This window comes from Nerophis ophidion, linkage group LG10 (assembly GCF_033978795.1).
Source record: "Nerophis ophidion isolate RoL-2023_Sa linkage group LG10, RoL_Noph_v1.0, whole genome shotgun sequence".
Classification (NCBI taxonomy): Eukaryota; Metazoa; Chordata; class Actinopteri; order Syngnathiformes; family Syngnathidae; genus Nerophis; species Nerophis ophidion.
In genome coordinates this window covers 59731410-59746047 of record NC_084620.1, presented here as the reverse complement: position 1 = coordinate 59746047, position 14638 = coordinate 59731410, and the positions used below count along the sequence as shown (strand labels likewise).

General features: G+C 43.9%; 2 protein-coding genes across 10 annotated transcripts in view; one reads left to right on the top strand and one right to left on the bottom strand.

Annotated features, from left to right (window-relative positions):
- The window catches only part of prickle1b (prickle homolog 1b), an 80799-nt gene extending 70716 nt beyond the window's left edge, over nt 1-10083 (top strand). For both annotated transcript variants that reach the window (XM_061914286.1, XM_061914285.1), the window contains exons 5-8: nt 6866-7069; nt 7159-7345; nt 7470-8420; nt 8504-10083. In XM_061914286.1, the coding sequence (XP_061770270.1) occupies nt 6866-7069; nt 7159-7345; nt 7470-8420; nt 8504-9423 (2262 nt within the window). In that variant the 3' untranslated portion in view covers nt 9424-10083. The remainder of the gene's footprint in view (nt 1-6865; nt 7070-7158; nt 7346-7469; nt 8421-8503) is intronic.
- The window catches only part of pphln1 (periphilin 1), a 173200-nt gene that overhangs the window by 128046 nt on the left and 30516 nt on the right, over nt 1-14638 (bottom strand). For 3 of the 8 annotated variants that reach the window (XM_061914287.1, XM_061914289.1, XM_061914288.1), the window contains exon 10: nt 10160-10739. The exons of the other annotated variants lie outside the window; for them this stretch is intronic. In XM_061914287.1, the coding sequence (XP_061770271.1) occupies nt 10467-10739 (273 nt within the window). In that variant the 3' untranslated portion in view covers nt 10160-10466. Of the gene's footprint in view, nt 1-10159; nt 10740-14638 lie in introns of those variants that run through there. 8 annotated transcript variants of the gene reach the window in all.

The window sequence follows — 14638 nt, the reverse complement described above, 5'->3', positions numbered from 1 at the left end:
TAAAATTGCTTTGAGGTCGGTAAGCAGAACCAGAATCATACCGTACATTAGGCGCACCGGGTTATAAGGTGCACTGTCGAGTTCTGAGAAAATGAAATCATTTCAAGTGCGCCTTATAGTCCGAAAAATACGGTAATTTTTGCATGCGCTTGTTTTTCACCATTTTTCTGCATACAAAAATATTGCAGTCTACATGTATCTCTTATGTGTGACTGCCATCTACTGGTCATCTACTACCATGAATTGATTAACGTGGACCCTGACTTAAACAAGTTGAAAAACTTATTGGGGTGTTATCATTTATTGGTCAATTGTACGGAATATGTACTGAACTGTGCAATCTACTAATAAAAGTCTCAATCAATCACTCGTGGTTAATTGCTTTCAGGCCTGACCGTGTTGAACTAAGATAAATATTAATAAATTAAAAATGTGTATAGTTTGAGCATAAAAAAATGCCTACAAACTTAGAAATATTTTTTTAACACACCGTATTTTTCGGACTATAAGGCGCACTTAGAAATAGTTTCATTTTCTCAAAAAACGACAGTGTGCCTTATAAACCGGTGCGCCTAACGTGTGGAATATTTCTGGTTGGGCTTACCGACCTCAAAGCTGTTTCATTTTGTACATGGGGTAATGGAAAAGTGTGGCCAGTAGATGGCAGTCACACATAAGAGATATGTGCAGACTGCAAGACGACGCCAGTAAAGACCAAAACTTAAATGTTCTAGAGATGTCCGATAATGGGCTTTTTAGCTGATATGCGATATTCCGATATTGTCCAACTCTTAATTACCGATTCCGATATCAACCGATACCGATATATACATTCGTGGAATTAACACATTATCATGCCTAATTTTTTTGTGATGCCCCACTGGATGCATTAAACAATGTAACAAGGTTTTCCAAAATAAATCAAGTTATGGAAAAAAATGGCAACATGGCACTGTCCATCCATCCATCCATTTTTCTACCGCTTATTCCCTTTCGGGGTCATGGCACTGTCATATTTATTATTGAAGTCACAAAGTGCATTTTTTTTTTTTTAATATGCCTCAAAACAGCAGCTTGGAATTTGGGCCATGCTCTCCCTGAGAGAGCGTGAGGAGGTTGAGGTGGGTGGGGTTGAGGGGAGGGGGGGGGGGTGGGGGGGGTCGTTTATGAGTGGTAGGGTAGCGGGGTGTGTATATTGTAGCGTCCCGGGAGAGTTAGTGCTGCAAGGGGCTCTGGGTATTTGTTCTGTTGTGTTTATGTTGTTCTCCCGAAGTGTGTTTGTCATTCTTGTTTGGTGTGGGTTCACAGTGTGAAGTGAAGTGAATTATATTTATATAGCGCTTTTCTCTAGTGACTCAAAGCGCTTTACATAGTGAAACCCAATATTTAAGTTACATTTAAACCAGTGTGGGTGGCACTGGGAGCAGGTGGGTAAAGTGTCTTGCCCAAGGACACAACGGCAGTGAATAGGATGGCGGAAGCGGGAATCGCACATGCAACCCTCGAGTTGCTGGCACGGCCACTCTACCAACCGAGCTATGCCGCCCCATGTGGCGCATATTTGTAACAGTGTTAAAGTTGTTCATACGGCCACCCCCAGTGTGACCTGTATGGCTGTTGACAAAGTATGCCTTGTATCACTTGTGTGTGTGTAATAGCCGCATATATTATGCGAGTGGGCCTGCACGCTGTTTGTGTGGAGGAAATGCGAACGTGACGACAGGTTGTAGAGAATACTAAAGGCCCTCAATATTGTTGTCCGGGTGAAAATCGGGAGAATGCTTTTGGGAGGGGCACTGAATTTCGGGAGGATTGGCAAGTGTGAGAAATTGCGGTGTTAGAGCTAGGGGCGCCGAAAATGGGGGGTAAAGGATACGGATTCTAGGGGCCCATGATGGAGGGGGCCCCTAATGATGATGAAATTATGTGTTGGGGGCCCTGTAAAGATTATTTTCATGGGGCCAAAAATCCCTAGCGGCACCGCTGCTGTGTAATAACGGCGGGCCAGCTGTAATGTTAATTAGATATTGCCTCAAGGGCCAAATTAAATTACACGGCGGGCCATTTTTGGCCCACGGGCCAGAGTTTGACACCCATGGTCTAGTATAGCCATGACTGCACACATGTCCACATACAAATATGAGGCTCCGGTTGCTGTGGTTCTCAGGGACATCCATAAGCCGAGGCCCCGGTCTGTCCACTCTTGTAATAACAACAAACAGCTGGGCACGCAATGCTATGGCTGTCTTCTGGGTTAAATAAAGCCCTGTGTTTGTGCCTTCAGACATGCCTTTGACAATCTCTGCGGAGTCATAGGATCTTTGTCAACTCAAGACAAGGCCGCTGGGTTCTGTTTAGGCTCAAGAAATAATAATACATTACAAGTGCAGTTTTCCTAATCCTGGGCCACCAAACCGAAACCCCTCAACGCCTTGACTGCGCCTAGAAATTCTGTCCATAAAAGTTATGAACAGAATCGGTGACAAAAGACAGCCTTGCTTTTTGCAGATGATGTGGTCCTGATGGCTTCATCTGACCGGGATCTTCAGCTCTCACTGGATCGGTTCGCAGCCGAGTGTGAAGCGGCCGGAATGAGAATCAGCACCTCCAAGTCCGAGTCCATGATTCTCGCCCGGAAAAGGGTGGAGTGCCATCTCCGGGTTGGGGAGGAGACCCTGCCCCAAGTGGAGGAGTTCAAGTACCTAGGAGTCTTGTTCACGAGTGAGGGAAGAGTGGATCGTGAGATCGACAGGCGGATCGGTGCGGCGTCTTCAGTAATGCGGACGTTGTACCGATCCGTTGTGGTGAAGAAGGAGCTGAGCCGGAAGGCAAAGCTCTCAATTTACCGGTCGATCTACGTTCCCATCCTCACCCATGGTCATGAGCTTTGGGTCATGACCGAAAGGACAAGATCACGGGTACAAGCGGCCCAAATGAGTTTCCTCTCCCTTAGAGATAGGGTGAGAAGCTCTGTCATCCGGGAGGAACTCAAAGTAAAGCCGCTGCTCCTCCACATGGAGAGGAGCCAGATGAGGTGGTTCGGGCATCTGGTCAGGATGCAACCCGAACGCCTCCCTAGGGAGGTGTTTAGGGCACGTCCAACCGGTAGGAGGCCACGGGGAAGACCCAGGACACGTTGGGAAGACTATGTCTCCCGGCTGGCCTGGGAACGCCTCGGGATCCCCCGGGAAGAGCTGGACGAAGTGGCTGGGGAGAGGGAAGTCTGGGTTTCCCTGCTTAGGCTGTTGCCCCCGCGACCCGACCTTGGATGGGCGGAAGAAGATGGATGGATGGATGGATGGAAGTGCAGTTTTCACTACCATTCTTAGAGAACAAGAATGTTTCCTTGTATTAACCTAAAAAGCATCGTTTTACTTCTCTTATTTACAAGACAGCATGTAATTTCTGTCTTCATGGTTGTGGGCTTTACAGTTCTCTACTGCAGTGGTTCTCAAATGGGGGTACGCATACCCCTGGGGGTACTTGAAGGTCTGCCAAGGGGTACGTGATATTTTTTAAAAATATTCTAAAAATAGCAAGAATTCAAAAATCTTTTATAAATATATTTATTGAGTAATACTTCCAACAAAATATGAATGTAAGTTCATAAACTGTGAAAAGAAATACAACAATGCAATATTCAGTGTTGACAGCTAGATTTTTTTCCTTAAATATTGATGTTCAAGATTTAATTTTTTTGTTAAAGGGGAACATTATCACAATTTCACAAGGGTTAAAAACAATAAAAATCAGTTCCCATGGGCTTGTTTTATTTTTCGAAGTTTTTTTCAAAATTTTACACCTCCCGGAATATCCCTAAAAAAAGCTCTAAAGTTCTTGATTTTCGCTATTTGCAAAGCGACTGTCAATTTCCCTGTGACGTCATACAGGGCTGCCAATACAAACAACATGGTGGTTACCACAGCAAGATATAGCGACATTAGCTCGGATTTCAGCGGCTTAAGCGATTCAAAAGATTACGCATGTATTGAAACAGATGGTCGGAGTATGGAGGCAGATAGCGAAAACGAAATTGAAGAAGAAATTGAAGCTATTGAGCGAATAGCTATTGACGCTATTCGCCAATACGTTGGTTGTACCTAATGAAGTGGCCCATAGCATGGCTGCCTTATTAGCATCGCCGGTAAAATGTGCGGACCAAACGATCAGGACTTTCGCATCTTGTGACACTGGAGCAACTTAAATACGTCGATTGGTAAGTGTTTGTTTCGCATTAAATGTGGGTATCTAGTTTCAAATGTACATACAGCTAGCGTAAATAGCATGTTAGCATCAATTAGCATAGCATGTTAGCATCGATTAGCTGGCAGTCATGCCGTGACCAAATATGTCTGATTAGCACATAAGTCAACAACATCAACAAAACTCACCTTTGTGATTTCGTTGACTTAATCTGCATCTGCAGGTTATCCATACATCTCTGTGCCATGTCTGTCTTAGCATCGCCGGTCAAATGTGAAGACACTCTGGCACATTCAATGGGGTCTGGCGGCAGATTTCTTGCCAGTGGTGCAACTTGAATCCCTCCCTGTTAGTGTTGTTACACCCTCCGACAACACACCCACGAGGCATGATGTCTCCAAGGTTCCAAAAAATAGTCGAAAAAAACGGAAAATAACAGAGCTGAGACCCAGTGTTTGTAACGTGAAAATGAAAATGGCGGGTGTGTTACCTCGGTGACGTCACGTTCTGACGTCATCCCTAGAAGACCGATAAACAGAAAGGCGTTTAATTCGCCAAAATTCACCCATTTAGAGTTCTGAAATCGGTTAAAAAAATACACGGTCTTTTTTCTGCAACATCAAGGTATATATTGACGCTTGCATAGGTTTGGTGATAATGTTCCCCTTTAAGAAATTTTTAGAATGAAGTTGATGAATCCAGATGGATCTCTTTTACAATCCCCAAAGAGGGCACTTTAAGTTGATGATTACTTCTATGTGTAGAAATCTTCATTTATAGTTGAATCACTTGTTTATTTTTCAACAAGTTTCTAGTTTGGGTCCTTGGCCCATGGCAAAGGACTCCACAGGAGTCCTTTGCCATGGGCCAAGGACCCTATTGAAACTGCTGTGTTTTATTATTATTCCGCACCTACGCGCTGTAATTTGACCCCCTTAACATGCTTCAAAACTCACCAAATTTGACACACACGTCGGTATAGCAAACCTTCCCAACATATTAAGCAACCAATCCCCCAAAATGAAAATTGCGCTCTAGCGCCCCCTAGGAAAAACTTACAGACAAAACTGCATGTAACTTCTGTTAGTAATGTCATAGCGACATGAAACAAAACTTCCTATGTAGGTCTGACTTAGACCCAATTTTCATACACTCACTTCTTTCAGCAAAAATCTACAGGAAGTTGGCAAAAACCCCTTCAAAATAAAATTTTCGCAAAAAAAAGCAATTTTTGCCTCTTTGCGCTGTAATTTGACCCCTTTAAAATGCTTCAAAAGTCACCAAACTTGGCGCACACATAAGGACTGGCGAATATTGTGATCTAATGAAAAAACCAAACCCCAAAACTCAAAATTGCGCCCTAGCTCTATTTTTGAATGATACACTGAAAAAACTGCTCCTAGGAAGAAAACACAGACAAAACTGCTTGTAACTTCCGGTAAGAATGTCGGAGAGACATGAAACAAAAACCTCTATGTAGGTCTCGCTTAGACCTACATTTCATAGACTGACAACCCCCGACAAAAATTAACAGGAAGTTTGCAATCCCCCCTTCAAAACAAAAGTTTTGTAAAAACTGGTCACCTTTCTTCAAACATGATCTCCTCTGAGTGCGTTTGTTGTTTTGGCTTCAAACTCGCACAGGAGAGAGATTGAACCCTTCTGATTAAAAGTATAGAACAGAGTTTTGATAAGTTCTCAGGTTTTGATTTTACGCGCCTTCAAAGAACCCCTGTGCAAAGTCTCCTAAAAAATGTAATTTCTCGCCTCTTTGAGCTATTATTTGACCCCCTTAAAATGCTTCTAAACTCACCAAACTTGACACACACATCAGGTCTGGCAAAAATTGCGATCTGATGAAAAAACCTAACCTCAAAACTCAAAATTGCGCTCTACCGCCCCCCTAGGAATACAACACGGACAAACTGCTCCTAGGAAGAAAACAGACAAAACTGCTTGTAACTTCCGGTAGGAATGTCAGAGAGGCATGAAACAAAAAAACCCTATGTAGGTCTCACCTAGACCTACATTTTAATAATTAACATACTTTAGCAAAAATCAACAGGAAGTTTGATATTTTCACTTCAATACAACAACTGCATTACTTTCACAATGCATTAGATTCTCAAAATAGTGGCTCCAAGGCGTCTTCTAACGCTTATCCGGCCGTGGGTCTCGGGGGCAGCAGCCAAAGGCGGACCCGACCAACGCTGCTTGCAGCTTTAATTATTTTTATATCTTTTATCCAAATAGTTCAAGAAAGACCACTACAAATAAGCAATATTTTACACTGTTATGCAATTTAATAAATCAGAAACTGATGACATGTTTTACTTCTTTATCTCTGCTTTGCTCTGATTAGGAGGTACTTCAATTAAAAAAATGTTCACAGGGGGTACATCACTGAAAAAAGGTTGAGAACCACTGCTCTACTGTATCGTGCATGCCAATGGCATCTCTCTTTGGCTGGCGTTGTATTGCTCGAGTGTAACAGGCATCAACACGTCTATTTTGAAATGTTATCCGATCACAAATTGAACATACAGCACTTATGAACAGATTTGGCCGTATTACAACCTGAGTTACAGGGTCTTAACTGTAAGCCACGGCATTAACAAGATGCTTAGAGTGGGGAATTGAATATGTGACATATGTTTTCCAGTGTGGAGGTGGCATCAGCGGAGGGGAGATGGCAATATTTGCCTCCAGGGCTGGATCCAGCCCCTGCTGGCACCCAGCGTGCTTTGTGTGCGCCACATGTCAAGAGTTGCTTGTGGACCTGATCTATTTCTATCAAAATGGCAAGATCCTCTGTGGGAGACACCACGCTGAGCTCCTCAAGCCAAGATGTTCTTCATGTGATGAGGTAAGCAGCAGGTACACGTGAGTCTTGGACAATCATCTACGGTCCTTTTTTCGCGTTTTACTAACCGTTTGTGTGCATTGCTCCTGTAGATCATTTTATCAGACGAGTGTACGGAGGCGGAGGGTCGTCACTGGCACATGAAGCACTTTGCCTGCTTTGAGTGCGAGACGATGTTAGGGGGGCAGCGCTACATCATGAAAGATGGCCGGCCCTACTGCTGCGGCTGTTTTGAATCACTGTATGCAGAGTACTGTGAGGCGTGTGGCGAAAATATAGGTAGGACAATCAAATGTAGTTTGAAGGCTAAACAGCTAAGGATTAAACACGCCTGATAGAGAAGTGATAACAGATATCCTTCACTTTCTTATTCAATGTACCCTTTTTCACTCGTGTCCCACAGGAGTGGACCATGCTCAAATGACCTACGAAGGTGGACACTGGCACGCCACAGACGAGTGCTTTTCCTGTGCACAGTGTAAGACCTCCTTGCTCGGCTGTCCTTTCCTCCCAAAGCAGGGGCGCATTTACTGTTCAAAAGCCTGCAGCCAAGGGGAGGATATCCACGCCTCTGACTCGTCAGACTCCGCTTTCCAGTCTGCTCGCTCTCGTGAATCCCGGCGCAGCGTCCGCATGGGGAAGAGCAGCAGACCCTCAGAGCAGTGGGGACAGTCACAAGTTTTAAACGCCTCTACGACTGTCTCTGCATGTGAAGTTGACGGGGATGTGGATATTGTTGGGCAAAAGCTTTCCCATTTAGGACTGGAGGAAGAACAGTTCTGGAGGGATCGGGAAGAGCAGGATGCTGGAGGGGATGAGGATCCAGAGGAATGGGCCCAACATGAGGACTATATGACTCAGCTCCTACTGAAGTTTGGCGACCAAGAAATGTTGCACCACAATCATCAGCCATCCCTCAAATCTCCAAGTCCCATTCATGACAGAAACCGTCTTGTAAACGTTTCTGACCCTTGGCTAAAGCCTGACACCCTGGGAATCACTGCCTGTTCTCCTACCCCCACCAGTCCCACGCAGAGCCAGACTTCTAACCCGTCCCGAACCAACAACAATAGCCCTGGTCTCATCAGCAAGAAGAATCTTCCCGAAATGTACTGGGCCCAGTCACAGGATGGGCTAGGAGATTCAGCGTACGGAAGTCACCCCGGACCGGCCAGCGCAAGAAAGATTCAAGAGCTAGAGTTGGACCAGGATCAGGACCAAGGAAAACATGCTCAGTGGCCAGACAATAAGCAGTGGTACCAAGATACATTGGAATGTATTGCTGATGAGCTGAGGAAGGCAGGGCAGGGTGTTGGAGACTCTACAGACTCCATCGCGCTGTCAAATATCACTGGTAAGGAAAATATACTTTTGTTTTTTAATTTCCATTCTTTTTTTTTGTGAAAATGCCTCAATAACAAATGTTTGATCCCCTAGGTGCATCAGTTGACGGAGATCGCAGGGATAGGCCAATGATTTACTCTCTTCATGCAGTGCAGGATCATTTGGTGGGAGATGGCAGTGAGAAAATGAGCAACATGGGGACCTTTAATTCATCCCATCTTCATCACAGTACCAACTCTCTCAACCTTCATATGGAGAAGGCCGAACAGGAGAAAAGACAGGAGGTAGACCTAGCAGCAAGGGGAATGCTTCGCTCACTGTACTCTCATTCCGAAGCGCCACCATCTCCCTTTGTCCATGCACCTGCTCTGAGGAGGACCAAGTCTCAGTCCAGGCCTCCTCAGATGGTCAAGTTCACAGAAGACACTGTGGACAACGGATACAACGATGGTTTTGAGGTCAATCTTAGAATGCATCCCATGAGCGAGAGACCACAGCGAAGGGCATACTCGCATGAGGCAGGAAAGGACAGAAGCCGCCCGCCGAGTCACCATGGGCGCAACAGACAGCATCACCACCACCACAATAGGCACCACAGGAGTCGCAAAACCCATTCGGACATTGCTCTTAATGCGGTACCTCTGGAAAAGGCGCAGAGACCCTATCGACAGAATCCTGTCGACCCTCGACATCCCTCTCCGGGACAGCCTCTGGCCTACTCTCAAACCAGGTCAGAGTGTATGTTTCAGGGGCCATCTCATGGAGACCCTCGGGTTGAGCATTTCATGAGTCTGTACAGAGATGAGGATGAGTGGTGTTCCACTTGCTCGTCGTCGTCATCAGATTCCGAGGAAGAGGGATTCTTCCTGGGTCAACCTATACCCCAGCCGCGGCCCCCTGTGCGCTACTATGCCGAGGACTACCCGAGGGTCACCGCCCTCGCATCCCAAAGTCGTGGCTCTAAGACTGGTCGCAGAAAGAGCCACCGCTCCAAAAACTGTATTATCTCCTAAAGCACACAGGCTGCATTCAGACTCGAAGGTGCACAAAACAAAGTGTTTTATTTTTTAGATTGAGTAAATGTTTTGTACAGGTTTAAAAACTGTTAAGTTGTAATTAAGCTAACATTTATTTGAGAGTGTTTAAATGTGGCAATGACAAAATAGAATCTGTATAGTCCTAAATGTGTAAATTCATTTTAAATTGTTTTAACGTGATGCTTAAGCTGCAGAAAGGCCTTTGGAATTTTGTGGGGACAAAAAAAGGTAGATTAAGGTTGGGTTAGGTTATGCAGATATTCACGAGTACAGTCACAGAGGCGGAGAATAGTAGACTGAGAAACTAACAAGACAATTATTTAATGAATAATAGTATAAATGACTGTATATACTAAGTTAAAATTGTAATACTATCTTTGTATTGGGGGTTTAGATAAGTGTTATTGAAGAAAATCCCAGCTGTGACTGAAAGCAATTACTGTAGACCTTGTTCATAGTTTAACCAAGGTGCTATTTCTTCAACTGTGTTCTGCACGGTCCAGTGCCAGCATCTGCTGCAACGAAATATGTAAAGTCTATCTATATTCATTCCAAATATTCACCACACCTGTTGTGTCATAACCAGTTATATGCCTAGTATTGCAAAGAAGCCTGTAATAAAATAGTTGTACTTCCTCCAGGTTTTGCAACGATGTAATTTGCAGCATCAAATGCACTTGTTTCGACAAAATGACATTTACATACACAAACGTACAACAAAACAAGTATTTATTTATTTGAAAAATGGCAGAATGAATATTGATACTCCACAACTGAAGATATTACACACATATTTTTTACCGGTAGAATTCAGACAATTTCAACACAGAACACTGAAAGGTAAAAAAAATGACTTCTTGATTCAAAACTAACACTGGTTAACCAGTTAACCTCCACCCCCGTGCTGGAAAGAAAGTGTAAATCCCGGAAATCCAACATGTGTCCAGTGATCCAGAATGTTTTCAATCGGTCCACTCTGGTCAAAAATGAATCCTGCAATGTTCTATGAGACCTGTTCGTCAGTAAATCAAGCTGTGATTGGCTGCTGTCTTTGAAGCTTTCTGACTGCTCTGGGTAGCAGAAGGCGTGACTGAGTCACAAGTGAGGGTTTCCGGCTGCCGTATTGCCTCGTCCAGTTCGCTGATAAAGTGTTTGACATCCTCAAGGCAACGTTCCCGGATCTCCCCGAGGTTCTGCCTGAGAGGGACTTGAAGCTGCTTCTCCAGGTTGGGATCTTTTGCCACCAACATCTTCACCACCATCCCGAATGTTTCACAGTCCTGGCGGTACACCTGGGAGTCAACAGGGAATACAGAATGTTTTGTCTGCATTTTTAGGAAGAAATCAGCTTTGTACAAATTCGGATGCACTGTGATGGAAACTCCTGAGTTTAGGGAAGATTCTTTCCTCCTGTTTAATCCTTCGCCATGCACGTTTTAACAGTCCCAGGGCTGAACATGGTGGTGTTCTCGTGTTCCTTCAAATGCACTTTATGTCGTAGAAGGCAAGACAAGAAGCAATTAAAATACTTCACTTACAGGCTCAAAGGGCCATCCTTTCCAGACAAAATGGTTTCCAGTTCTGATAAAACGGCAGCTTGTCTTTTGTCTTCGGGGGCCACCATTGTTTAAAATTTTACAGGAACATCCAAAACACGTCCGTAGGTGCCTTCTCTCATTGGTCCAGACGAAGGGTATGACCACATTTCGTATGTTGAAGGAATATCTCAGGAAGTATCCAATCAAGCATGATCAAAGCACGTCTGAATACAGGGAAAGTAGACCCCCGAAACAATGAGCTAAAAATACCCCTTCTGTATGATAAATGACTTCCCCTGTTATCCAAACAGGAAGGAAAAGAGCTGTTCTTGACTCCGGGTGGGGCAGACAACAGAGTGAAGTAGTCTTCTTTAAATTGGATTGTGACTGTACATTAAAACGAAGCTGGAGTACACGTGAGCGTCAAAGCGTGACGACTCTCCTACCCAATTTTAGACGGAGAGCATTCTGATCTGCTTCCACCTTTGAAGCGAAAACAAAGGACGGTCTAAAATGTCTGTACTTCTGCCTGGTAGCCAAAATATATTTGGAATGTGCAACAAATGAAATCAAACACCCTTTTGTGTCAGAGCATGGAACGTGAGGACTACAACGTGATCTGGTCTAGTGCTTACCACGCCTTGTTGCTCACTAGAACCAAAATCAACTTAATGAAAGACTTGAGGCACAATTTCAGTGAGGCTGATTTAAAGGCTACATAGACACAAGCCACCATGATGTTGGGCTGAGGATGGAAAGCTCAGTTTCAAAATCTGAACGACAAGTTTAGGTTCTTTGGAGAGAGTAACCGTGTTAGGGCGAGATGGCTAGACCAGATTGGGAAAAACCAAACAATCACAGCACACTTGTCAAACTGGTGCGAAGTGAGTGCCGGCTACGAACCACAAATAATTCAAAATGAAGGGGAAGGGGGAAGGTTTTCTGGGGTCACCATTGATGAATACCTCAATTTCACATGTCACATTAGCCATCTGTTAAACAAATTATCCAAATATGTTGGCCTGTCCTTTCACCTTCATCATTATCTTCCTCTTTATGCTCTACTTACCCTATATGAAACTCTCTTTGAACCACATCTCTTCTTCTCTCTATATTTATATAGCGCTTTTCTCTAGTGACTCAAAGCGCTTTACATAGTGAAACCCAATATCTAAGTTACATTTAAACCAGTGTGGGTGGCACTGGGAACATCTAAACTACAATAATATCATCTGGTGTAACACCTTCCCTACCTACCTTCACAAATTAGAATCTAAGTTTAATACACCCACTCGACATCTATACCATAAATATCATCTCTTAAGACTGTCAGAGTTCAATATTTATCAAAATGCTTGCTTAACCTATCAAGTCATTTACAGGCTGAATCTTAGACTCTGTAGCTTGGTTCCTATCTACCATCCCCAGCATGCCCACAACACCCGTAACTTAGATCTGATAACAGGTAAACATCGTTTACAGTTCGAGATGCTACCTCAGTAGAAGCATTTAAGTCTCACCTTAAAACTCATCTGTATACTCTAGCCTTTAAATAGACCTCCTATTTAGACCAGTTGATCTGCCGCTTCTTTTCTTTCTCCTATGTCCCCCCCTCCCTTGTGGAGGGGGTCCGGTCCGATGACCATGGATGAAGTACTGGCTGTCCAGAGTCGAGACCCAGGATGGACCGCTCGCCTGTATCGGTTGGGGACATCTCTACGCTGCTGATCCGCTTGAGATGGTTTCCTGTGGACGGGACTCTCGCTGCTGTCTTGGAGCCACTATGGATTGAACTTTCACAGTATCATGTTAGACCCGCTCGACATCCATTGCTTTCGGTCCCCTAGAGGGGGGGGGGGGGTTGCCCACATCTGAGGTCCTCTCCAAGGTTTCTCATAGTCAGCATTGTCACTGGCGTCCCACTGGATGTGAATTCTCCCTGCCCACTGGGTGTGAGTTTTCCTTGCCCTTTTGTGGGTTCTTCCGAGGATGTTGTAGTCGTAATGATTTGTGCAGTCCTTTGAGACATTTGTGATTTGGGGCTATATAAATAAACATTGATTGATTGATTGATTGATACTGGCTTGTACCGTTTGAAGTGTCGTATGCAGGGGACCAAAGATTTGGAACCGGCTTAATGAGAGCCTCAAGATGCTGTATCCATTCTCCAACTTCAAAAAGAAACTGAAAACTTACCTATTAAGCACCTATCTTTAATGCATCATGTGGGGTAGACTACTGTTGGGTTTTGCATATTTAAATGAATGTATCTATGTATATGCTTGCTTTAGTACTATTATCTTGTGTTTATTATATAGCATAGTTGTTTTTTTGTTGTTGTGCTTGCTACCTTGTTTCATCATTCCATGTATATACTGTCCTCTGGACCCCCTGTCAAAAGCGTCTTCTAGCTTATTTGGGGGACCCTTTTACGTACCAACATTTTTAAAGGGGAACATTATCAACAGACCTATGTAAGCGTCAATATATACCTTGATGGTGCAGAAAAAAGACCATCTATTTTTTTAACCGATTTCCGAACTCTAAATGGGTGAATTTTGGCGAATTAAACGCCTTTCTGTTAATCGCGCTGGAAGCGATGACGTCAGAATGTGACGTCGCCGAGGTAACACTCCCACCATTTTCATTTTCAACACATTACAAACACCGGGTCTCAGCTCTGTTATTTTCCGCTTTTTTGGAACCTTGGAGACATCATGCCTCGTGGGTGTGTTGTCGGAGGGTGTAACAACACTAACAGTGAGGGATTCAAGTTGCACCACTGGCAAGAAATCTGCCGCCAGACCCCCATTGAATGTGCCAGAGTGTCTTCACATTTTACCGGCGATGCTAAGGCAGACATGGCACAGAGATGTATGGATAACCTGCAGATGCATTTGTAACGATAGTCAACGAAATCACAAAGGTGAGTTTTGTTGATGTTGACTGCCAGCTAATCGATGCTAACATGCTACGCTAATCGATGCTAACATGCTATTTACCGGCGGTGCTAAAGCAGACATGGAACAGAGATGTATGGATAACCTGTAGATGCATTTGCAACTATATTACGTTTCCTTCCACCCACATTTAATGCGAAACAAACACTTACCAATCGACGGATTTAAGTTGCTCCAGTGTCAAAAGATGCGAAAGTCCTGATCGTTTGGTCCGCACATTTTACCGGCGATGCTAACGCAGCTATTCGGCCATGCTATGCCTATGAATAGCGTCAATAGCTATTCGCTCAATAGCTTCAGTTTCTTCTTCAATACTTTCATACTCCAACCATCTGTTTAAATACATGCGTAATCTGTTGAATTGCTTAAATCGCTGAAATCTGAGTTTGAATCCGAGCTAATGTCGCTATATCTTGCTGGGGTATTCCCATTGTTTGTTTACATTGGCAGCACTGTGTGACGTCACAGGGAAATGGCCAGTGTCTTCGCAGAGAGCGAAAATAAGGCACTCTAAAGCTTTATTTAGGGATATTCCGAGACCGGTAAAATTTTGAAAAAAACTTCAAAAAATACAACAAGCCACTGGGAACTGATTTTTATTGTTTTTAACCCTTTTGAAATTGTGATAATGTTCCCCTTTAAATGATGATATTCACTACTATTGTACTTGTCTTATGGTATTTTTATTCATAG